This window comes from Piliocolobus tephrosceles, chromosome 11, assembly GCF_002776525.5.
Source record: "Piliocolobus tephrosceles isolate RC106 chromosome 11, ASM277652v3, whole genome shotgun sequence".
NCBI lineage: Eukaryota > Metazoa > Chordata > Mammalia > Primates > Cercopithecidae > Piliocolobus > Piliocolobus tephrosceles.
Genome location: NC_045444.1, coordinates 18,757,217 through 18,783,694, shown reverse-complemented (window position 1 = coordinate 18,783,694; position 26,478 = coordinate 18,757,217). Strand labels below are relative to the sequence as shown.

Here is a 26,478-nt window from a genome sequence, read left to right as displayed (position 1 = left end):
TCTCAGGGGTGTACTCCACCCTGTGAGGTGTGGGGTGTCAGACTGCCCCTAGTGGGGGATGTCTCCCAGTTAGGCTACTCAGGGGTCAGTGACCCACTTGAGCAGGCAGACTGCCCCTTCTCAGATCTCAACCTCCGTGTTGGGAGATCCACTGCTCTCTTCAAAGCTGTCAGACAGAGTCGTTCGCGTTTCACAGGCTTTTGCTCCTTTAGCTGAGCCCTGTCCCCAGAGGCGCAGTCTACAGAGACAGGCAGGTTTCCTTGAGCTGCTGTGAGCTCCACCCAGTTCCAGCTTCCCAGCGGCTTTATTTACCTACTTAAGCCTCAGCGATGGCGGGCGCCCCTCCCCCAGCCTCGCTGCTGCCTGGCGGTTAGATTGCCGCAGACTGCTGTGTTAGCAAGGAGAGAGGCTCGGTGGGCGTGGGACCCTCCCGGCCAGGTGTGGGATATAATCTCCGGTGTGCCGGTGTTACAGCGCAGTATTGGGGTGGGAGTTACCCGATTTTCCAGGTGTTGCGTGTCTTAGTTCCCCTGGCTAGGAAAAGGGACTCCCTTCCCCCTCGTGCTTCCCAGGTGAGGCGATGCCTCGCCCTGCTTCAGCTCTCGCTGGTCGGGATGCAGCAGCTGACCAGCACCGATTGTCCGGCACTCCCGAGTGAGATGACCCCAGTACCTCAGTTGAAAATGCAGAAATCACCGGTCTTCTGTGTCGCTCGCGCTGGGAGATGGAGACTGAAGCTGTTCCTATTCGGCCATCTTGCTCCGCCCCACCCCAATTTTCGACATGATTTTTTTAAACCTTAGAGTCTAAACTCAAGTACCATATTGCAAATTTTTAAGTATGTCTATATACTTTTAACCCCAAAGATTTTCCCTTGGGAAAATTTGGAAATCTTCTATAGATATCTGTAAGTAATAAGATGGAATTGAAATACAAAATATTTTAGACTTTTCACTATGGCCTTTTCCCTAGAAATTCTCGAACTTGCTGAGTTAACATTTTTAGAGAGTACTTAAAGGGTGGATGTGCCACCAACAGAGAGATCGGCGAGGAGACTACATCAGAGGAAAGAATTTTTCTTGTGGGCTTTAAAGTACCACCATGCTGGTGTTTTAATTAAATGAGAGAATCAAAAGCCATATTATTCCAGGAAGAAATCTCAGGGCATGATACACAAGACCCTTCACCATCTTCCCCTGACTCCCTGTCCAATGCAATTTCCCAACTATGCATTTTCCACCCTTTCAATGTTCCAGTTTTCTCCATGTAGTGGATGAGGACAGTTGCATTCACAATTTACCCAGCTAGTGAAAGGTAGAGCCAGGATTTTAACCCAGGTCAATTTGACTTTGAAACTTGTGACCCTTTCCTGCTTACTACATTGCCACGTGTCATTTTGGGTGTATATAGGAATGTCACTAAGGAGGAGGAGCTGATCTGAGGGAATACCCAGCCATGTAGATTATCTGGGATTTCTCTGGCATATATAATAGTTTCTTAGTATTATATACTCTGTGTGGAGGGAGACCCTGGAGAGAATCCCCTGTGTGAGCAAACCTAATCCCAAACCTCACTGTCTCTCTCCTTTCATCTAATACCTTTCTTCCATCCCTTTTTAGGAGAGAGGCCAAAAAAGGAGAGAGGATGGGTTGCTGATGCAGCATTCTGCTCCCCATAAGCCATCCAAGTGGCAGACTGGGCTTACCTTTCCTATGACATCTGTTAACAGCTTGAGGGACAGAGGATCATGAACCAAAGCATCTGTGTAAAAGGAACCAAGGTATTTCTTCGGATTCATTGGGTTGTCCTGGGCACACAGATCTGGGCGCATGCTGAATCCATGGGAGATTCTTCCCACTATGAAGGGGAAGGCACCACCTATAAGTAAAACCCATTACTGAGGGGTTAGTGTTGATTGTAAAGGATTCCTTTAGTCTTGATGTTACATGCAAGAAGTTACTGTAGGCCAGCTGATTAACAGTAATTACAAAGGACCTATTGTGTTCTGAATGCTGGGAGATGATGGAAGAAATGACACTAACTCATCTAGAAATTCAGATTTGAGAAATTCATCCTAAAGAGAGAAGACAGGCTGGGCACAATGGCTCACGCCTATAATCCCAGCACTTTGGGAGGCTAAGGATGGCAGATCACGAGGTCTGGAGATTGAGACCATCCTGGCTAACATGGTGAAACCCCACCTCTACTAAAACACAAAAAAATTAGTCAGGTGTGGTGGCACGTGCCTGTAGTCCCAGCTACTCAGGAAGCTGAGATAGGAGAATCGCTTGAACCTGGGAGGCGGAGGTTGCAGTAGCCAAGATCGCACCACTGCACTCCAGCCTATGTGACAGAGTGAGACTCTGTCTCAAAAAAAAATAAAATAAAATAAAAATAAAAATAAAAAAAAGAGTGAAGGCAAGTGTGTAAAGATATGTAATCAAAGTTTTCAAATATAGTGTGATTATAATAGCAAAATATTGAGACAGCCTATCAGTTGGGGACTATCTAAGTCATGGTGACATATCCGTGAAATACAAGGCCATAAAAAATGCTGAAGCTCTGTATTTGTTGACATGGAAAGATGTCTTCTCTATGCTGTTGAGGAGGAAAGGCATGTTAGAGAATAACATGTATAGTTTGATTTTGTGTGTGTGTGTGTGTGTGTGTTTAAGGGTTACAAATTCAATTATCTACAGGGACCAGGCAGGCAATGTAAAAAAATGAAGTAGGCCTATTTGTAAACAACGAAGAATAGTAGGGACTGTTGTAGACTGGAGAGCTCATGATCTAACTAGAGGGATTTAAATAAAAAACAGAAAAAAAAAAACAGTGCCAAAACTAAACTTGCCTACAAAAGTAGAATTTGGTTCCTAAACCGTCATGTGACTAGAGTGATGGCTGGAAGGATGTTATGAACTGAATCCTATTCCTTCAAAATTCATATGCTGAAGCCCTAATGCCAAATGTGACTGTATTTGCAGAAAGGACCTCTAAAGAGGTAATTAAGGTTACCTGAGGTCATAAAGTGGGGCCTCAATCCAATAGGACTGGTGTACTGATGTCCTTGTAAGAAAAGGAGGAGAAACCAAAGGCCATGTGAGGAAGGTGGCCATGTGCAAACTAGGAAGAGAGCCCTCACTAGAAACCAGCCCTGCCAGCACCTTGATCTTGGACTTCTAGCCTCCAGGACTGTGAGAAAATTAATTTCTGTTTTCTTACAGTCATGCAATCTGTGGCATTTTGTTATGACAGCCTGAGATGACTAATAAAAATAGGGTCTTACCGCCATGTGCGAAACACACTTTCAGTTTAGGAAACTTCTCAAACACTCCACCCATGATCATGGAGCAAATGGCTATGGTGGTCTCTGCTGGCATTCCTGGAGAGGAAATAGTCGCAAGGTTCAGGGATGACCAAGAAGAAGTTCAGTGATGTTAGTGGCTGGGGAATTGTCAGTGCAAAGAAACTTGAGGCCCCTGTACCCTGGCATGGTTTGGCTGTATTATAGGGCATTACTTTGGCAAGGAGAACCACGTGAAACTTCCTATTTGCCACTTGAAGGGAGAGTCATCTAATGGCTAGAGAGGTCGAGGAGCCAGAGGACTTGGTATTTGCCTTAATTCCCCCAACTTCAGTTTGGGATGCAGTGGGACAGGTGGAGTGTGCCAAGTCCGAGCTGAACCCTAGCTCCTTCAGTTTTCTGCCTCCTGGCCTCTGGCAAGTTATTTAATGGCTCTGAGCCCACATTTCATCTGTAAGATGACGTCTGTGTTGCCCATTTTGCAAGACTTTGTGGAGCATTGCAAATAATGATGTCAGCCAAGTTCCTGGACAGAATTTCACAATGGAGGTGCTCAACAAAAGTATTAGTTGCTTCTCTCTCAATTTCCTCATCTGTAAAATGGTGAGTTCCTGCCAGTGAGTTGTTTTGAGGATTGGCAGACAGCACCTGGCATTTAGTAAGGGCTCACTAAATATTAACTATCATTATGATCATTGCTGCCAAATCTTTGCTGCCTCTTGTAGCTGAGGTTGAAAATAACTGGATTAAAATGAATTATTTCAAGTGCTTTGTGCTTCTAGGAGAAGCAGCTGGTCCATGTCTAATGCCTTCACCCCGAGGAGCCAGTCCAAGCTACATTGCCATTAACTGCTTTTCAGACCATAACTCAGAAATCCGACTGCTCCACAGCTGTGCCCTATACCTTCTGGGGAAGCCTGACTCTGTAGGCTGCGGAGCTAGGCTTCACAGGATGCTCATTCTGCCTGGGGCTGGTCACTGCTTCACAGGCAGAGACACCCCTGGCACCCAGCTGCCTGGGAATTCTGGAAGCATGATAGATTTGTACCCATCTGGGAGCAATTTGTGGGCAGAGCTTCCTGAAGGCAGAGAGATGGATGACATCACTTTCTTCTAGTTCTGTGACTCTACTTTCTCATAATTACTTGAACGATAACCCCACAATCCATTCTCCATACAGCAGTCAGAGTTACATTCATAGTGTGAATTGGATCATGCTTCTCTGCTGGGAATCCTCCAATCCACTAATGACCACCTTTGCATCCAGAATACAATTCCAAAATTAGCCTGTTTTCTTGTGATATATATACTTGTTTATAATCTCTTTCCTCTAACCAGAATATAAGCTCCATGAAAGCAGAGGTTTTGTTCATGTCTGTATCCCCAGTGCCTGGGACAGGGCCTGGCGTGCTAGAAGGAATCAATGTATTTGTGTTGCATAAATGGATGATGAAATGACTCTATATGCAGATACTCTCCTGTTGCAATATAAATAAGTTTATGGGCCGGATGTGGTGACTCACACCTGTAATCCCAGCACTTTGGCAGGCCAAGGTGGGCAGATCACTTGAGGTCAGGAGTTTGAGAACAGCCTGGCCAACATGGTGAAACCCTGTCTCTACTAAAAATATAAAAATTAGCTGAGCATGGTGGTGTGCACTTGTAATCCCAGCTAGTTGTGAGGCTGAGGCAGGAGAATCACTTGAACCCGGGAGGCAGAGGTTGCAGTGAGCTGAGATCACACCACTGCACTCCAGCCTGGGCAACAGAGTGAGACTTGGTCTCTAAATAAATAAATAAATAAATAAATAAATAAATAAATAAATAAGCTTTTGGGACTTATCAAAGTTTTGTGAATAAGGGTGACATTTTTCTTTGAAGCTTGATGGCACTGGGCATCTTGGGTTATCTCATCCTATTAATTATTGCCCAAGAATTTGGTGGGGGATGAGTAGGAAGCCTCCTTACTAAATACTTTGGTTTCCAATAGCAATCACAGGAATATATAAAACATCAGAGCAGAAAGAGACCTTTGGAGGAATCCAGACCAGCATTCTCATTTTACGGATGAGGAATTGCAGCCTATGGAGGTAAAGTGATTTACTACAAGCAATACAGTGAAATAGAGACTAAGTTGGAACTAAAATCCCATTTTTTGACTTCCAATATATTGCCCTATTTAATTCTTCATGGTGATTGCTATTTTGATTACTTAATAATTACTAATTGTACTAGTTGGGCTGAGGAGAGAAAGAACAATGGTCTTCTCAAAGAAAATCCGGTGCAGTGGTTCACACCTGTAATCCCAGCACTTTGGGAGGCAGAGGTGGGTGGATCACTTGAGGCCAAGAATTTGAGACCAGCCTGGCCAAGATGGTGAAACCCTGTTTCTACTGAAAATACAAACATTAACTGGGCATGGCATTGCACCCCTGTAATCCCAGCTATTTGGGAGGCTGAGGCAGGAGAATTGTTTGAACCTGGGGGGCGGAGGTTGCAGTGAGCTGAGATTGCACCACTGTACTCCAGTCTGGGTGACAGAGTGAGAACTTGTCTCGAAAAAAAAGAAAAAAAAAAAAACCAACACTTTTCATTTGGGGACCAAGTTTTCATTGGGTTTGTAGCTGAGCTCTATTTTTCACCTATAGCTCCAGAATTTTACATCTGTTCTCTGTCTCTTCTTATCATAACTGATAATGAGAGACTGGATAGAGCAAATGGAGTTTTCTCCTCTACCCTTTCGTGGAACTATGGATAGTGCAGGAGGCAAAGGGCAGAAGAGCAGATAACAGGAAAATTGCAAACCTGGGCCATCTTTTATATAAGATTTCAGATCTTTGGGTGGTGGAAGTTGACCTTCTACCTTTAATTCTAGGGTTCTCCTTTGTATGAACTGATGCTATTATCATCTTCCAAAAAATCTACTAGACAGGCATGGTTACATTTTTTGAAGCCTCTTTGGGAGTCTGTGTAGCAAGACTGGCTTTGGAGTCAGATATATCTGTGTAAATTACATTTTCATGCATTAACTGTGTGACTTGGACAACTTACCTAAACACTCCAAGCCTCAGTTTCTCCATCTGTAAAATGATCATTATAATGTCAACCTCATAGATTAAATATATGATTTATTTATGATGGTATTGGATATGTTTAAAATTAAATGAGGTAATGTATATATATGTAGCACTAATCCAAGTAAGAGCTCAGTAAGTGATAGCTGCTATTACTCATAATCCTGTTAATTATTCATACTTTCCCTATTTGACCTAATAGGTTTCCATGGATGATTGGAAAAACCCAAGAGTTGGTCCTCTGTTCCAGACCCCACACAGACACAAACCTACGAGCCAAGGGAGCCAGTATTTGGCCATTCGTCCATCCATCTGCATGTCCCAGGGGTGCACGAACAGAGAACACTTCAGCCTTTCAGCTGCCTTCAAAGAAGCAATGAGAGAGAGAGAGAGGGTTACTTTGATGAGTGAGCAGATACGAGGTACTGTTTTGGGGAAACTGCTTTTCTTTGAGTCTATATTGGTCTGTAAAAATAAATTAAAATGCTTTTGAAGTTGTTTTATGATCTATTTAAAAGAGATATTGACAAACTTCTCCTGCTTGGAAAATAAAAGGGACACTTAGAATTAACAAAGGGGGTTGGTAGATTTACCACTGAGGTCGATGAACTTAATATATCATCTGGTAAAACAAGTGTCCGGAAATATCCATTATTCAGATGTTTTGGCTGAGAGCAAAATGCTCAAGGACTAATCCCACTACATTTTCCAATGTAAGGAAAATTTCCCCTACATTTGGCTCCTTCTGGCTCCTACTTGGTCTACTCTTTTGGAAGGATTGCTGAGATTGTATCCTTGGAGTCAGGGCGAGAGTGCCCCCTCCTTTTCCCCACTTGGAAACCTGAGTTTGTGGAAAGTGAGGAAGTGATGTGCTGGAGCCAGAGGCTCAGTGCTGGGCTGGGGCTGGCTGGCCTGACCCAAGCCACCTGACTACTCAGAGCCCAGCGCTGGGTGGAATCCCTGGGGTCTGTAGGCATTCTTCCAGCCCCAGGAGCCCAGCTGAGAGCTGAGTCTCTGAACAGTCGGCTGTGAGTGAGATGACCTCAGACAGGGAAGAGGTCAATGCCTTAGCCAGACAGGCACTGAGATGAATGTCATGGGCATGCTCCAGGGCCTTCTGAGAAATGGAAATACCATCTGGATGGAATGACCTTTATTCAACAAAAAGTTTAATTAAAAGAAGTCCCCTCAACAGACATTGAATATTAGCACTCATCAAGATTCAAAAGAGATTTCCCTTAGAATAATTCCTCACTACGTATATTGAGGTTCTGGAGTGACTCCTCCTACCCTCATACATAAATGTTTGTGCTAACCAGGCTGATGCAATGTGACTTGTGTACATAAGCATTTTTAAAACAGAAAACCAATTCTGGGACAACAGGGGATTCTGGTAAGTTGAAGAAAGGACTTTTAATTCAACAGGTCCTGGGGAGCAGAAGAGATATAAGCCTTTTAAAGAGAGAGAAGCTAATTGGTTTCTGAGCATAGATGCAGGTTGGAAAGAAAAACTGACTTCTTGGGATGGTTTGAGTTTGGCAGAGGTGTATGGTCATGGTATCTCTGTGGGATTTGACTCCTCATTTGGATACAGCTTTATTCTATGTGCCTCTGGTGGTTCTTTTCTTTTTAAAATTTTTCCTTTTTATTTTTTGTAAACTTTTATGTTCAGAGTACATGTGCAGGTTTGTTATATAGGTAAATTGCATGTCACAGGGGCTTCGCATACAGATTATTTTATCACCCAGGTAATAACCATTGTACCCAATAGGTAGATTTTTGATCCTCACCCTCCTCCCAACCTCATTTCTGTTCAATTCAAATTAACATATTGTTGGTCTCCTTCTATATATGGGGTTTGTAGAGAATAGAAAAAGAAGTTATACTCTCACAATTATAATTAACATTGACTGAGAACTTATGTGCCCAAGCTGTTACAAGGATTTTTTAATTATTAACTAGTTTAATTTTTTTATGAGATGCACACTTTTACTACCCTCATTTTATGGAGAAGAAAACTAAGGCAGATAGAGGCTAACTTACTCAGGCCTTGTGGCTGATAAATGGTGGAGCTGGGCAGTTGGCACTGCAATTCTGTCTGCCTTATACCAGTAACGAAGTTGTTTTTGCGCCTGAAAACTGACCTGAGCATGTATGATTAAGGGTGGTCTAGGAGATAAAGGGGACAGTTAGACCTTTGGAGTGCCAGGATCACCTTGAAATGACAAAGCCAACCTCGCTCATGAAAATTCGTTTCAACACATTATTGACACAAACTAGAGAGCAGAGAGGCAGGCAAACCTTGCTAACCAAACAAATACGCTGCCACCCCCAGGACATCGTGAGCCACGTGGGGACAGCATGTGCTCCTGAATCCCCTCAGAGACTGGATGTCCCCAAAACAGCCCAGTTAGAATGATTGATGGGTCGAGCTAGTCACACAAATGAAAATATCCATGTGGACCCCGACCGGCTGCTGTTGCTTCCTAAGCCCCTTAGTAATTCATAAACCCAAATCCAATGAATGCTAACATGACTTGCAGCTGAAGTCTCGCTCACTCTGTGCTGAAACAACTTGGTTGCATAAGTAAATAAATCCTCTTTGAAAGCTCATTAAAGTTTCTAGAAAACATTCGCTACATCAGCTAAGCCACTGCAGCCAGTGAGCTTCAGGGAGTTCAGTATTTTGAGGAACATTAAATCTTTCAAGTCATTAGGAGGCAATTTAACAGGCAATCCCCTGACTGGTGGGCAGTCGCCATAGATACAAACATGGAAAGTTTTTTGCCTGTAGTTAGACCTCAGTAAATACTAAATGAGTAAATGATCAGTAATCACAGTGCCTGGTGAGTCCACAAACATCTATTTAAGTCATTGTTAAAGATTTTGCATTTATAATGAAAATAATAGAAAGCAATATTATTATAATTCTAGGAGGGAAATAAAAAATTAAAAAATGCAATTGAGTAGAGTTATGCATCGTGAATCCTAGTACTGAGATGAGAAGATTTGGTTATAGAAAGAATTGAAAGTGGAGGAGGAAGAAGAAGACTGATGGAGATGACTGTGGAACTATGGATACTTGAAGTTGGATATTTCAGAAATGAATGGCACTGAATTTTTGAACATACATTTTACCATGAAATATTTTAAGTATAGAAAGTGTAAACAATAACACAATGAGCATCCATATACCCACCACCTAGTTTCATCAAATGTTAACATTTTCATGTTATTATTTTTTATTAGGTAATTTAAAGTACATTTTCAAAATATATGCCTTAAAAAATATCTTAATTACAGGTTGGTTAAATAAATCAAAACATAGCCATATATTGGAATATTCTGCAGTTATTTAAAAATCATGCATTAAAAGAATTTTCACTTATGTTGGAAATTTTTAATTAGCATACAAAATCACATGTGTAACAGAATTTCAGTTTCATGAAAATATAGGTATATGTATATCAAAAAAGTAACTATGTACGATAACAGTGGCTACTTATCTTTGGGAGGCTGGATTATGGGTAATGTTTATTTTCATCTTTATATTTTTCTGTATTTTTGAAAAATGTTAAGTATTTGTTTTTCCAAAGCAGGTTTTTTTTTTTTTGAGATGGAGTCTTGTTCTTTTTTTTTTTTTTTTTTGAGACAGTGTCTAGCTGTGTCGCCCAGGCTGGAGTGCAATGGCGTGATCTTGGCTTACTGCAACCTCCACCTCTGGAGTTCAAGCGATTCTCCTACCTCAGCCTCCCAAGTAACTGGGATTACAGGTACCCGCCACCACGCCCAGCTAATTTTTTTATTTTTAGTAGAGACGGGGTTTCACTGTGTTGGCTAGGCTGGTCTCAAACTCCTGACCTCATGATCCGCCCACCTCGGCCTCCCAAAGTGCTGGGATTACAAACATGAGCCATCGCGCCTGGCCGAGTCTGGCTCTGTTACCCAGACTAGAGTGCAGTGGCACAATCTTGGCTCACTGCAATCTCTGTCTCCTGGGTTGAAGATGCTGTCATGCCTCAGCCTCCCAAGTAGTTGGGATTACAGGGGCGTGGCACTACACCTGGCTAATTTTTTTGTATTTTTAGTAGAGACGGGGTTTTGCTATGTTGGTCAGGCTGGCCTCGAACTCCTGGCCTCAAGTGATCTGCCCACCTGGGCCTCCCGAAGTGCTGGGATTATAGGTGTGAACCGCTGCACCCGGCTGAAATATATATATATATATGTATGTCATTAACACGATTCTTTTGCACAGTGGCTGTAAAGAGGGTATTTTGGCTTCCAAGTGAAAGATTAAAAGGAGGGCAAGGGGGATGGAAGGAAAAGAGACTTCACTGTGTTAACTCAGCGCTGGCCAAGGAACCATTCCACCAGTTCCTCTTTGGAATGGCCCACTCCTTTGTGGGGGCTATTTCCACACCTTCTACCTACATCTAACAAGTCATAGATGCCACTCTCCCCTCCCAGTGGGGTGACGCTTCCCCTCCTCCCCGCCAGCCAGCACCCAGCAGTGCCCCCGGCCCAGGCACTGGGCGGCTGGTGTTGGCTGAGCAGCCCCGCTACTCACCGCATAGACAGGAAAGAGCTCCCGCGCGTTCAGGTCCCACTCGTTGACATGGGTGCCAATTTGGACCCCAGGAAAGCCCAGCTCTTTCACACAGCGCTCCATTTCCTGGACCGCCAGCTCAGGGGCCTGCATGGGCAACGTCCCCAGACCCACAAACCTCCTGGGGTAGCTCGCAACGGTGGTGGCAAGGTCGTTGTTTAAAAGCTGGCACAGGTTTAAAGTGTCCTCAGGTTTGGCCTGGTGGAGACAGGAAAGGGAAAACTGCATTGTTGAAAACCTACTTCTTTTAGACATTTACTCTGAACAGTGCCTCCTCGTGGCTATAATATTTGTCATTTTCAAATGACAAATTTTGATGAGCTTTACCACATCAGAAAACAGAGGCACAGATTGGAAAGGTGCTGGCCACAGAAGACCCAGAAGCCAATCTTTGTAAAGCAAAGAAAACAGAAGGTGTATTGCTGATTCATTGGAAAAATTGAGGCCAGAATCAGAAGGGAAGGACACAATTACTGGGCCTGGTATCCCAACACTAGAGATGGAATGAGCATGGGCCACCTCCAACTGCAGAAAGATCTTAATGCCCCCCTACCTCCCAGGAGGTCAGGCCTGGCCAAGGACCCCAGGCCACCATCAAGGCACCTCCTTATCATGCCTCGAGGGCGGCCAGGCTGGCTCACTGACTTGTCCTGCCCCTGCCTGTTCTCCTGTCTGTCCTTCCTGTTGGCTGTGACATTCAGGGCTGTCCTTGGCAAAATGCTGAGGCAGATGAAGTTTGCTGTTGGTTTCCCTAATGCTCCCTTCTTCACTGTTTTCTTTCCTCTGTCACCCTGCTGCCCACTGCCAGGAATCTGATCCTCTCCTGCAGCCTCAGTTGTCTAATCAGAGTGGTAACCAATCTGATAAATGCAGGCATATTGAGGTCTCAGGGCACTTTTAAGTAGTGAATGCAATCGCAGGAACAGCCAAAGACTGAGTCACTCACTAATACTGGGTTTATGAACACAGATCACGGAAGTATGTATGAACAGGTGGTATTTCCACCGCTCCTTAAATCATGAGAGTGAATATCTGTTTGGATGAGCAGGGACTTAGCACGCTCCTGGCTATGTACAGAAATTTTCCTCCACAGGCTGGAAATCATGCCTGAAACTTTTAGTGCTTGAGATTTATTCACTTGGGAAAGGGCATCCAACCTCAGGATACCCCTTCTGAATTCTGTTTTTCCCTTGGAGAGCTGATTATTATTCCTACCTCAAAATCATTCTCATCTCAGAAGATATTGGCTTGTCAGTTCCCCCGCAAGGCACTGCAGGAATGAGTCATCAGACAGATAAGTTCTGGTGGAGAATAAGGCTGACCTAGAACCACTGTATGGTGGAACTATAATGCAAGTCACATAGCAACATGTGACTACTGGCTACTGTACTGGAGTGAAGACACGGCTAAGAAGACAGGCCTGAGAGGGGACCCCGCTGATCTCTGAAGGGGAGGACAGTTAGTTGTTGGGGGTGGTCAGTGGTACTGGTGTCCAGACTTGAGGCATCTGTTCACTTTTTGGGAGCTCGACACGAACCTTCAACACCAAGGAGATGGCTTGAGGTTTCACACTCACCCAGTAGCTAAACATGACAGGAACTGTGGAAAGGACTTGCACTGTTACTCCTAGACATGGACACAAAGAAGGGCAAAGCTGGTGAGAAGAATAGCCTGGACACTCCTTCCTTTCCCAAGGCCAAGTGGCAGCAAGCTTCCACCCTAAACTCCTGCTCTCCCTCCCTGCGTCTCTCTCAGTCCCATCCCTAGACCCCCCTCAGCCCCTAGCCCCAGATTCCAGGGAGGTAAGTAAAGGTTGGATACAAATGAGATCATTGAAGGAAAACTAACTGACCCCATTTCCGAAGAGTTATTTCTCCCCTCCTTCCTGTGAAATTTTATTTAAGCAAGACTTTTTTGGCTTTCCATCTTAGGTTATGCACAACAGAGCATGTCTCTCAGCCACCTTCCCTGCCCCTTTAATTCAGCTCCTAAGTGATCCCAGAAGGAGTCTCATGGTCTGAAATAGCCAGAATGGGACCCTGAGTTTGACTCCAGCATCCAGGATGCCAAGAATCTTTTGTCTTCAAGAGGGCCTACTTCCTAGGGTTGTTGTAGGGATTAAATGAGTTAATACATGTTAGGTTCTTAGAATAGTGCCTGGCACAAAGTAAATACTCAGTGAGGGTTGGTCATGACTGTTCTCTTAAGGACAGCCAAGGAATGAAACACACAACAAAAACCAAAGATGACACACACACTTTGTTTACCGTGCAGCCGTAAGCAGTGGTTTCTGACACCAGTCATTCAAGTCTCATGCTCACTAGTTTTCTCCTTGAAAAGGCAGGTCCTTGCTGCAGCTTCACATTTACTACAAAACCTTGCTCTTTGCTGTAGGCTAGGGAAGCATGTTCTTTCTCCAGCCCTCCCACTCCAATATACTTTTAGAGGGATATATGCTATATTCTGTGGAGTACTCCACAGAGGTGCTGCAGGTTTTCTGCAAAGTTCAATTTAAATGCCATTTAAATATATTTTTAATTAAAAAGAGTTTTTTTAGAGACAGGGTCTTGCTCCACCACTAGGCTGGAGTGTAGTGGTGCAATCACAGCTCACTGCAGCCTCAAACTCTTGGGCTCAGGTGATCCTCCCACCTCAGCCTCCTGAGTAGCTGGGATCCCAGGTACATGCCACCACGCCTAGATAATTTGTGTGTGTGTGTGTGTGTGTGTGTGTGGAGACAGGGTCTCACTGTGTTTCCCAGACTGATCTTGAACTCTTGGGCTCAAGTGATCTTCCTGACTTGGCCTCCTAACATGCTGGGATTATAGGCATGAACTACCACACCTGAGTCTATTTTTAATTGTTAAAAAATATGTAAAGCAAAACCTGGACAAAAGTATCTGCAACAAATTCCAACATGCCGGAGACTACCTACTCATTTTAGGCTGACAGTTTGATTCCTTTTTTGCAGACCTTGGAATAAAATGTCTCCTGCCATCTCTTTGTATATTTGAACTCCTTATAATTTGTCTTTGATTAGAAAGTTGGTAATGCTAAACTGCTCTTTTATTTGTGTGTTTGAATTATTTCTTTTCTGGTTGAAATCTTCCACCAATGTAAACATTTAGTTCTGACAATGTCAGTGGTGGTCAGTTCCCCATCACAGACCATGGACACAGCCCACATGTGTCTGGAAGGCTCAGGCATTTTCTTAGAGCATGTTCTCAGGTGGCACAGTCAGCCAGGCAGTCACAGGTGAAGCATAATGTGGCCATCATGTCATACTTTAGATAGACTTGGAAATTTCATTTTGTTTTGTTTTGAGAAAAGTCTCACTTTGTTGCCCAGGCTGGAGTGCAGTGGCGTGATGTCGGCTCACTGCAACCTCTACCTCCCGGGTTTAAGCAATTCTTATGCCTTAGTCTCCTGAGCATCTGGGATTACAGGCACGTGCCAGCATACCTGGCTAATTTTTGTATGTTTAGTAGAAATAGGGTTTTGCCATGTTGACCAGGCTGGTCTCGAACTCCTGACCTCAGGTGATTCACCCGCCTCAGCCTCCCAAAGTATTGGGATTACAGGTGTGAGCCAATGTGCCTTGTCTGAAATTCTTTTAAATTGTGAGGACTTGTTTAATTTTTAGATATAAGGTAAAAAGTGCAAGATGTTCTTAGAGCTTTTTAGCAATTCACCTTTGAAACGAACACTTCCTAATTCTCTTCTTTCAAATTTCTGGATTGATTTTATTGTAGTGTATTCTGAGATTACACAATAATCTATTTTTAACTGCTTCCATTTCCAACTCTGAGGTGTCAGTGGGAATGTTCTGTGTATGGGTGCACTGAGACAAACTACAGAAAGAAATTGGATCTTAAGTCTTACTAAGCAGGCAATTGTCATTCTTGGTTTGTGATTTCCAATTTTTACTATTTTAATTGATTTTAGAATACGTAAATACTATACATTTGAACTAATTTTTAAAAATAATAAAATGCCATTTTTATCTTTTTCATGATATAACATTCTATTTTAAAAAAGGGTATAACTCATATAAAATATTTCTAATCCACACTCTAAAAACATTGTAGTGGAAGGCCCTGTCTCTCCCACAATGAAGCTGGAACAGCCTGTCCTGGCAGAGAAAAGGGGGTCAGAAGTTACCATCACATAAAGTTGTCAGCAAACTTTAAGGGCAGACATTGCTTTTACATCAGATGCTAACATTGGTAGCATTTCTCATCGTACCTTTTTGATCCATTTCTCTAATACGAACTTCTGGATCCCAGCAATTCTCTCGCACCACTCTGAAGACCTTCCCATCTTTCAACAACTTTGCTTCTCCCTGGGGCAGAAAACCCACATTACTAAAATGCGACCTAAGCCCAGTTGGACTAGGCTTTCCTCATGTGCTTTAGAATCTGTTTCTTCCCTAATATTTGAAAAGATTTGTACTTAATCCTTGTGGAAGTAGAAATCAGTAATTTAACAAAAATCAGCTTTCTTTCCTCATGCTTTTCTTTGGCCTGGAGTTGAAGGGGTGTGCTCTGTGGGTGTCAATGGCTGGACACAGAGATAGCAAGGTTGAGGGTATCTTTCTTTGGGCTGCATGACTGAGAATGGCTGATCACCTTGCTGATCTGAACCCCTGGCTACTAGATACAAGAGGATGGCCCGGCGTCTGGAAAATGGTAGTTCTATAACATTTAGAATTGAAAAGAACCTTTGAGATAGACCACCTAGTCTAGCCCTCTCATTTTATAGAGAAGCAATGTATGGATAATGGGAGTATATGATTTGTCAAACAGAGCAGGGCCCACTAGTGTCAACACCTGTGGGAGGAGGTGGGCAAAGAAGTCAGTCTGGTAGCATGCACAAAATTGGGTACTGAGCTACTTCTTCCACCAGGCATCATGCTTGCCTGGGTACTCTGCAATAATTTTTATACATTTTAAATGACAAAAATGGCATGTATTTATGCTGTACAACATTATCTTTTGATATATGTGTGCATTGTGGAATGGCTAAATCAAGCTAATTAACATGCCCGTTACTTCACATACTTACATTTTTTTGAGGTGATGACACTTAAAATCTATTCTTTTAGCAATTTTCAAGTATACAACACATTATTATTAACTATAGTCACCATATTGTGCAATAGATATGAACTTATTCCTCCTGTCTAACTGAAATTTCATATCCTCTGACCTTCTCAATTTCTCCCCACCCCTTCAGCCCGTGGTAACCACCATTTCGCTTGATGCTTCTGTGAGTTAGACTTTTTTAGATTCCACATATAAGTGCAGTATTTGTCTTTCTATGTCTGGCTTATTTCACTTAATATAATGTCCTTCAGTGTTACTCATGTTGTTGTAAATGACAGAATTTCCTTTTAGGTTCAATAGTATTCCATTATGTATATATGCCGCATTTTCCTTATCCATTCATCCACTGATGGACACTTAGATTGATTCCATATCTTGGCTATTTTGAATGATGCTACATTGAACATGGGAATGCAGATACTTCTTCAACATACTGGTTTCATTTCCTCTGCATATATCACCAGAAGTAGAATTGCTGGATCATATAGTATTTCTATTTTTAATTTTTTTTCAGGAAAACATATGATCATATCAATAGATACAGAAAAAAATGACAAATTTCTATGTCCTTTTATGACTTAAAAAAACCTCAGTAAATTAGGTATAGAAGGAATAAAGCTGTGGGATTGCCATACGTGAACTTTATTGTTTATCAACACAGTAAAGTCTGTGTATGGCAATCCCACAGCTAACATCATACTCAATGGTGAAAATGATGAAAAGTTGAAAACTTTTTCTCTAAGATCAGGAACATGACAAGGGGGCTCACCGTTGCCACTTCTACTCAACATCACAAAGGAAGTTCTAGCCAGAGCAATTAAGTAAGAAAAAGAAATAAAAATCATCTAAATCAGAATGAAAGAAGTTAAATTGTTTCTGTTTGCAGACAACATGGTTTTATATATAGAAAACCCTAAATATTCCACCAAAAAACTGTTAAACTAATAAATTGGGTAAAGTTGCAGAATACAAAATTAATATTTAAAAGCCCATAGCATTTCTATATGCTAACAGTCTGCAAAAGATATCAGGCAATCCCACTATTTATTTATTTATTTCTCAAGACAGAGTCTTGTTCTATTGCCCAGACTGGAGTGCAGTGGTATGATCTCGGCTCACTGCAGCCTCCGCCTCCCGGGTTCAAGCTATTCTCTTGCCTTGGCCTCCCAAGTAGCTGGGATTACAGACATGCGCCACTATGCCCTGCTGATTTTTGTGTTTTTAGTAGAGATGGGTTTCATCATGTCGGCCAGGCTAGTCTTGAACTTCTGATCTTATGATCTGCTGGCCTTGGTCTCCCAAAGTGCCAGGATTATAGGCTTGAGCCACTGCTCCCAGCCTCAGGCAATCCCATTTAAAATAGTATTTAAAAATACTCAGGAATGAATCGAACCAAAAAGGTGAAAGATCTGAAAACTATAATACATTGATGAAAAAATTAAAGAAGACACAGACAAATGGAGAAACATGTGCATGGATTGAAAAATTGATATTGTTTAAATGTCCATATTACTCAAAACAATCTATAGATTTAATAAAATGCCTCCCAAAATTCCAACGACATTTTTACAGAAATAGAAAAAAAAAACCTCATAAATTTCATGTAAGCCGCAAAAGATCTCAAATAGTCAAGGCAATTTGGAGCAAACAGAACAAAGCTGGAGAACCTAAAAACCTTTTGCACAGCAAGGGAAACAATCAACAGAGTAGAGAGACAGTTTATGGAACAGGAGAAAATATTTGTGCACCATATATCTGATAAGGAGTTACTATCCAAACTACATAAGGAACTTAAAGAACTCAATGGCAAGAAAACAAATAACTGGGTGAAGAAATGAGCAAAGGACCTGAAATAGACATACAAATGGCCAACAGGTATATGAAAAAATACTTGACTTCATTAATCATTGAGAAATGAGATCTCATACTTGTTAGGGCAGCTGTTATCAAAAAGACAAAATATAATAAGTGTTGACAAGGATGTGGAGAAAAGAGAACCCTTGTATACTCTTATTTGGTAACTGGTACAGCCAGTATGGAACACACAAGTTTTTAACACTCAGAGCAGGGGGCCAAACTAAATGGTTGTGCAGAATATGGCAGTGGCATCTACGTTGGGCCTCCAGTTTGTGATTCCTAAAGAAAAGGGAAAGAACTAGGGCAGGCCCTGGAAATAAAATTACCTGAATTTAAATTCTTGTTCTGCCACTTACTGTGTGATCTTGAGCGAGTTAAACAATATCTTCGAGCTTCCATTTGTTTATCTTTAAAATAGGGATGATAATGACTTACCTTAAAAAATTAATGTGACTTACATTAAAGGGATCATGTGAGCATGAAATAAGATAATCCATATAAAGCACTTAGTGGAGTATCTGACACATAAGTTTTAGTTATTATGATTGTTATTAATGTTGTATAGCTAATTAGGGGCTAGACAGTGTTCCTCTGCTTTGAGGGCACACCACCTTTGGTGGTGCTTCAGGGCCTCAAGGTTACCTTTGGGCCGCATAGAATGTCCATGTGGGTGTGCAATGATCAAAGACTTTGAGCTGTGCTTGGTGGAGTCCACTGCCTTCCTCCTCCTCCTCCTCCTCCTCTTGGCTTGATCATGAGTTGCATCCAAGCCTTCATCCTTCTACTCCATAGACAAGACCTTCCCCATCTCCTGCATGAAGAAGGCTGGACACTTTTCACCTTTAAGTGCTGTAGCCTGTTCACTTTGCACATAAATGAGGAAGACCTCAGATCCACATTTTATTTCTCAGGGTTGGGGAACAGGTCAGTGAGCAAGTTGACATCTGTAATTGTGACAGGTGTCCACACACTAGCAGAGGTGGGTCTCTGACATCATGACACCAAGACTGATGTGCTTCAGCTCCGATCCTCTGTTTACCATGCCAGCATCTGAACCACTTCCTAGGTTGGGGAATCTCCTGCAGGAGTCTTGGTGGAGGCAGGGCCTAGCCTCCCTCTGCAGAAGGCCAAATACTTGCTCTCCCTGCCCCAAGCTTGGCTAATCAATGCTTGGTTTTGCATTAAGTGATGCAAAAAACCAGGAAGAGTTGAATTTATTCTGCCAGTGATTCCAGTAGTGGCCATGTACAGTGGCTATTGGCAGTGGTGTTGGGGGCAGTATCCAGCTGGGGCAGTGGCCTCCTAGCCAGGCTGTTCCTGTGGTGTTGCCTTGGCTGTGGCTTCAATCATGGGAATTCCCTGAGTTTCTGCAAGTTTTCTGAGCTTGATTCCACAGACACTTTGTAATTCTTGAGGGGCTTAAAATATTTCAGCAAATATCTTTTCTTCTTACACTAATGGTTGTTGATTTCTGTTGCCTGCAAGCAAGAGTCCTGACTGATAATGATTGCACAAATAGGACATAGGAACACATGTCTTTTCATTTGGCGAAGAGGGGAGAGGAGAGGGGTGATGGTGAAAAAAAAAGTTAAGAAACAAACTTTGATTTGTCAAATTGGAGCTTTTATTTATTTTTGTTCCTTGCTGGGAAAGCTTAATCACCATAAAAATACCCAGTATAGCAGAGTGCCAAAGAGCACAGTCTTTGCATTCAGACAGCTCTGGGCTTAAATCTCATTAAATTACTTACTAGCAGCGCTGACTAGTGAAGTTATGGGCCAAGTTTAAGCTTCACTTTTTCTATCTGTAAAATGTGGATCATTATACTTGTCATGCTTGTGGCCATCCAGCGTCCTTGGAACACATCTTATGTGTGAAGAACTGTTCACAATTATACATTGTGCTTTCTTGAGGTAGAATCCAAAATATGCTTTCCTAGTCTCCCTTGTAACAGGGCACTGGCTTTGCCAATTATATGCACCCACCCATGCATTTAACTTTGACCTGGAAGTGAGCAATGTGAGGAAGTAGGGACTATGCAGAGTGCACCTGTAGACAGGGGTGTTGTCTAAGATGTTGAACATGACTGGAGCAGCAGAGGCAAAGCTTCTAGTCTCCAGCCTTGGCAGCATTAGCTGAGCATCCTGTCCATGACTGGGAGTGGCAACACTTGCATCCTTGCTGAAGCAGCTCACCAGGTGAATGTGGGCATTGATCATGTTAGCACAGCCCTCAGAGCTTGATCTCTGGCCCTCACAGGAACTCTGTGAGCTGCTTTTCTAATTAAACTAGCTAGAGTGAATTCTGTTGTTTGCAATTAAGAACACTGAGTGATAAAGAAGATTCAATTATAGAATGTAAAGAACTTAGCACCAGGCCAGAGAGCACGCTCAATAAATAACAGCCAGATTTTACCACGTATTATCAACTGCAAGGGAGGAAATTGGGTTTCTGTGGGAGATACCTGAGTAAGTTTTGATTTCAAACAAAGCAGAGTATCTTAAAGCTGCAATAGATTATTTAGTTCAGCCCTTGCATTTTACCAATAAGTCCACGAGGTGCAGTGACTTCTCCAAGGCCATATGCTTAGTTGGTATAGAGCCCCGGTTTATGACGCCATTTTCCATCTTACAAGGCTGATATTTGGTGATTGGTGTCTACGTAGGAGGCTAAAGTTAATTACTATAATTTCCTAAAGAGTTTGATCTTTTAGGGGCAGGGAGTGCCTCTCATTACATAGCAGGGAAAGCAGACTCACCAAACTTTGCTTTTTCACATCCTTCATGCTGGATCCATGGTAAGAAAAATGAACAGTAGCAAGTCGGTAGAACTCTTTCTGAGTAAAAATCACTGCAGAGCAGCTGAGCCCCTATGATAAGCCCCCAATTCTCATTGCTTTTTTTTTTTTTTTCAGCCGGAATTTTGAGAGCTGACAGCCATTGTAAGGAATCAATTCCTGATCTCTGTCGCTTTACATTCAGGCAAGGCTGTGGATTTGCCTCAGGGGTCAGCACTTGTTGCTGGAGGAAGAAACAGATTTCTTGGGTCCTGTTTTTTTTTTTTTTTTTTTTGAGACGGAGTCTTGCTCTGTCGCCCAGGCTGGAGTGCAGTGGCCAGATCTCAGCTCACTGCAAGCTCCGCCTCCCGGGTTCAGGCCATTCTCCTGCCTCAGCCTCCTGAGTAGCTGGGACTACAGGCGCCCGCCACCACGCCTGGCTAGTTTTTTGTATTTTTTAGTAGAGACGGGGTTTCACCGTGTTAGCCAGGATGGTCTCGATCTCCTGACCTCATGATTCGCCCGTCTCGGCCTCCCAAAGTGCTGGGATTACAGGCTTGAGCCACCGCGCCCGGCCGGGTCCTGTTTTTTAACCTCGACCTCAGCATTAACCAAGATCTTAAACTAAGCTAATAACCAAGTAATGGGGGCAAGCTGCTTTAATTTACACAACCAGAGCCCAGTCTCATTTTTTCCTAAACTCAAAAGAAAATCAAGTTTTGTTTTGTTTTTTTTTTTAAAGAATTCCTCCGTGCAACTATTACTATCCAGATAACACACTTTAAATACACCTTTTATATTTTTAAAGCCAGAACTTCATCATAGAGTCTGATTCCTAGGGAACCTAACCTGTGAACTTCTGACTTTTGAGTTCTAATTCTAATACTATCCCCAAACAAGCCCAAATATGGCTGGTATTTCAAATATCTGATACTGCATGTATCATCAGACATGTATTTTCTTGTCTTCCCTTTTTTTTTTTTTTAATTGAGATGGAGTCTCTCTCTGTCGCCCAGGCTGGAGTGCAGTAGTGCGATCTCGGCTCACTGCAATCTCCGCCTCCTGGGTTCAAGCGATTCTTCCACCTCAGCCTCCCGAGTAGCTGGGATTACAGGCGCCCGCCTCCACACCTGACTTATTTTTGTATTTTTAGTAGAGATGGGGTTTTGCCGTGATGGCCAAGCTGGTCTTGAACTCCTGGCCTCAAGTGATCTGCCCTCCTATGCCTCCCAAAGTGCTGGGATTACAGGTGTGAGCCACCCCATCTCAGATCTTGCCACTGCCCCACTTAAAACTCTTGAATGGATTCCCATTTCCCTGAATGTAAAATCCAAACTCCTTAACCTGGCCTGCAAGGCCCTGCATGATCTAACCCCTGCCTACCTCTGTAAAACTTCCTCACGTTTACACCTTTATAAATAGTCTCTGTATGAACTCTTCTCAAAATAGTCTAATTTAAGTGTCCATTTGTTTTCTATTTGGAACCCGATTCATCTAGCTTTCAAAACCAGACCTATCACATACTAATAATACTCTGTCATTTTAAAAGGTGCATTCATACTTAAGTAAAACCATAGGGGAAGATCTGGGAAGATATCCACCAAACTGTTAATAGGAATTCCTTTGAGAAGATATACAAGTGACCAACAAACATGAAAAAATGCTCCACATCACTGATCGTCAGAGAAATGCAAATCAAAACCACAGTGAGATACCATCTCAAACCAGTCAGAATGGCCATTATTAAAAAGTCAGAAAATAACAGATGCTGGTGAGGCTGTAGACAAAAGGGAATGTGAGCCAGGGGCAGTGGTTCACGCCTGTAATCCCAGCACTCTGGGAGGTCAAGGTGGGTGAATCACCTGAGGTCAGGAATTTGAGACCAGCCTGGCCAACATGGTGAAACCCCATCGCTACTAAAAATACAAAAATTAGCCAGGTGTGGTGGCACGTGCCTGTAGTCCCAGCTACTTGGGAGGCTGAGGCAGGAGAATCGCTTGAACCTGGGAGGCGGAGGTTGCGGTGAGTTGAGATCACGCCACTGCACTGCAGCCTGGACGAGAGGAAAACCCCTTCCAAAAAAAAAAAAAAAAAAAAGAAAAAGAAAAGAAAAGGGAATGCTCCTACACCGTTGGTAGGAATGTAAATTAGTTCAGCCACTGTGGAAAGCAGTTTGGACATTTCTCAAGAACTTAAAATTGCCATTCAACCTAGCAATCCTGTTACTGGGTATATATATAGAGAGAGAGGAATAGAAATTGTTCTGCCAAAAAGACACATGCACTTGTATGTTCATCATAGCACTATTCACGATAGCAAAGACATGGAATCAACCTAGGTGCCCATAACAATGAACTGGATAAAGAAATGTAGTATTCCATGTATGGTACATATACACCATGGAATACTATGCAGCCATAAAAATAAAGTCATAGCCTTGCAGAACACAGATGCACCTGGAGGCCATTGTCCTAATCAGATTAACACAGGAACAGAACCAAATGCTGCATGTTCTCACTTAGAAATGGAAGCTAAACATTAGGTTTACATGGACATAAAGATGACAACAATAGACACTGGGGACTATCAGAGGGGGCTGGGAGGGAGGGGACAAGGCCTGAGAAACTGATCATTTCCGATGGTTACTATGCTCACCACCTGGGTGCCGGGATCAATCATACCCCTAAACCTCAGCATCACTCGATATACCCAGATAACAAACCTGCATATGTATCCTCTGAACTTAAAATAAAAGTTGAAATTATTTTTTAAAAAAGTACTTGTGAGAACAGGGAGTGCTGGTCCAAGAGAATTGTAGCTTTATCTCTAATGGCTTGAATCTAAAAAGGAGCATTTAGTCAAATATTACTTACATAATAATAATAATAATAAATTATTCTTAAAAATGAAAACGTCTGAAAGTATTGGACGAGATCAATGGCTGTCAGCCCGTTTTGGCTGTGACCCCACATTAAGAAATCTATTTTTCGGCCGGGCACGTTGGCTTACGCCTGTAATCCTAGCACTTCGGGGGGCTGAGGCAGGTGGGTCACTTGAGGTCAGGAGTTAGAGACCAGCCTGACCAACATGGTGAAACCCTGTCTCTACTGAAAATACAAAATTAGCCAGGCATGGTGACGCATGCCTGTAATCCCAGCTACTTGGAAGGCTGAGGCAGGAGAATCACTTGAACCTGGGAGATGGAGGTTGCAGTGAGCCGAGATGGCACCGTTGCACTCTATCCTGGGCAATAAGAGCGAAACTCCATCTCAAAGAAAAAAAAAAGAAAAAGCTATTTTTCATTGTCATTGAGAATACCCATATATATCTATTTGTATAGACACAAACTGAGACAGAAGTTTTATGAAACAATATTTATTCTTGCATAAGCAGTGCATTCTGCTATTTTGTTTTACAATCTATTTCATTTTTAAAGGGGTTAGTACTTTGACATATGAATTTGGGGTGGGGGAACACAAATACGGTCCATAAGAGTGAGGGGTCATGGTCCATAAGAGTGAGGGGTCTGACAATTATGTATGTAAAAATCCTAAGTGTGATGTAAATGTTTGCGTGTGTTTTTGTGTGTGTGTGTGTGTTCCCAAGGCCCCGGGACGAACTCATTGTGTGTTTCTAGATGCTGTTGACCTACAGCTTTGAAGCAGGTCCCTGTCTACCCTCCTGGGTCAGAGGCTTTAAAATGCTCCCAGGTGTCTTTGCCATCAGGGCACAATTCTGCCCCCAACCCATGCAGCTCCTGGCAGGCTGTCATACAAACCAAGGACTGGCCTGCTACTTATACTTTTATAAATATTCAACCAAAAGACAAATAATGTTTTTCAGTTCTGAGCAAGGCTTTGTCATGACAAATGACTACCCCTCAATTTGTTTGGGGAACACTGAAAAACCAAGAGTTAAGAAGAGAAATGGGGCAAACCAGAGAAATGTTTTGGAAAGACCTTTGAGAGAACAGGAATCTCCAGGGTAAGCCAATCCTGGGGGCAGAAAATATTTCTTCACTAGAGGAACATAGGAGAGTAAGAATTATTTTCAAATCCCAAATCCTGGATTTTCTCATTGCTCTCAGCCTGATTTGCATAATTGCATACATTTGCATATCACTTATATTTGCATATTGTTTTCTATGGACTCGAATCCCTGACAACTGTAATTATGAAAACTACAGACTGAGTCTGTTTGGGTTTGTTTTGTTTTGTTTTTGAGAGAGAGGGAGTGTGTTACTCTTTTGTCCTATTTGATTACCATTGTATCAAATTTTGCTGGAAATAAATAAGTCAGTAGATGTGACTGGAAAATACTTCCTTTTTGTTTTCTTTTGGAGATTTGGCTACTAAGTTTATGAAATTTCTTGGTATTAAAACAAAATGAAATGAAGGCCATTCAAATCCACTATTGAAGGACAAACTGAAGACAGGGACATGGAGTAAGAAAAAAATCGCAGCTCCCTGTCCCTGCCGCTGGGGCTTCCTAGCTGCTTTGCCGTCAGCTCCATTCACATCATACTTTCCATCGGAGACACTTGAGGCCAGCTTAGAGCATCAGATCCTGGTCTAGAAACTAGCATTTTGAATGGGAGAAGTGAAGCACAGTGTTTGAATTGGCACTTAGTGGACACACTGAAGAAGGTGAGGATGAACTGCCTCAGAGATAGTGATGTTTAAAACTCTTGAAAACCTAGGCAGTACCATTCAGGACATAGGCATGGGCAAAGACTTCATGACTAAAACACCAGAAGCAATGGTAACAAAAGCCAAAATTGACAAATGGGATCTAATTAAGCTAAAGAGCTTCTGCACAGCAAAATAAATGATTATCAGAGTGAACAGGCAACCCACAGAATGGGAGGAAAGTTTTGCAATCTATCCATCTGACAAAGGGCTAATATCCAAAATCTATAGGGAACTTTAACAAATTTACAAGAAAAAAACAACCCCATCAAAAAGTGGGCAAAGGATATGAACAGACACTTCTCAAAAGAAGACACTTATGCACCCAACAAACATGAAAAGAAGCTCATCATCACTGGTCATTAGAGAAACGCAAATCAAAACTACAATGAGATATCATCTCACAAATGAGATACGATTCTAACTAATGATAGCCAGTAAGAATGGCGATCATTAAAAAGTCTGGAAACAACAGATGCTGAAGAGGATGTGGAGAAATAGGAATGCTTTTATACTGTTAGTGGGAGTGTAAGTTAGTTCAACCATTGTGGAAGACAGTGTGGCAATTCCTCAAGGATCTAGAACCAGAAATACCATTTGACTCAGCAATCTCATTACTGGGTATATACCCAAAGGATTATAAATTATTCTACTATAAAGACACATGCACAGGTATGTTTACTGCAGCACTATTCACAATAGCAAAGACTTGGAACCAACTCAAATGCCCATCAATGATAGACTGGATAAAGAAAATGTGGCCAGCTGGATGCAATGGCTCACGCCTGTAATCCCAGCACTTTGGAAGGCCAAGGCGGGCGGATCACCTGAGGTTGGGAGCTCGAGACCCTCCTGACCAACATGGAGAAACCCTGTCTCTACTAAAAATACAAAATTAGCTAGGCTTGGTGGTGCATGCCTGTAATCCCAGCTACTTGGGAGCCTGAGGCAGGAGAATCGCTTGAACCCGGGAAGCAGAGGTTGCAGTGAGCCGAGATTGTGCCATTGCACTCTAGCCTGTGTGACAAGAGCGAAACTCCATCTCAAAAAAAAAAAAAAAAAAAAAAA

At 42.5% G+C, this 26,478-nt stretch overlaps 1 protein-coding gene and 1 long non-coding RNA gene across 3 annotated transcripts in view; one reads left to right on the top strand and one right to left on the bottom strand.

Annotated features, from left to right (window-relative positions):
* LOC111527486 overlaps positions 1–7,697 on the top strand; it is a 63,281-nt gene extending 55,584 nt beyond the window's left edge. Inside the window, exons 2-4 of the long non-coding RNA XR_002726677.2 lie at positions 1,620–1,780; positions 5,295–5,394; positions 6,581–7,697. This is a non-coding gene — a long non-coding RNA (uncharacterized LOC111527486). The remainder of the gene's footprint in view (positions 1–1,619; positions 1,781–5,294; positions 5,395–6,580) is intronic.
* The window catches only part of ACMSD (aminocarboxymuconate semialdehyde decarboxylase), a 76,201-nt gene that overhangs the window by 40,530 nt on the left and 9,193 nt on the right, over positions 1–26,478 (bottom strand). Inside the window, exons 3-8 of one of the 2 annotated variants that reach the window (XM_023193766.2) lie at positions 15,230–15,326; positions 12,561–12,610; positions 10,946–11,182; positions 6,648–6,741; positions 3,287–3,382; positions 1,706–1,878 (exon numbers count right to left, since the gene is read on the bottom strand). In XM_023193766.2, coding sequence (XP_023049534.1) covers positions 1,706–1,878; positions 3,287–3,382; positions 6,648–6,741; positions 10,946–11,182; positions 12,561–12,610; positions 15,230–15,326 — 747 coding nt within the window. The remainder of the gene's footprint in view (positions 1–1,705; positions 1,879–3,286; positions 3,383–6,647; positions 6,742–10,945; positions 11,183–12,560; positions 12,611–15,229; positions 15,327–26,478) is intronic. The other variant, XM_023193767.1, reaches the window with a different exon arrangement.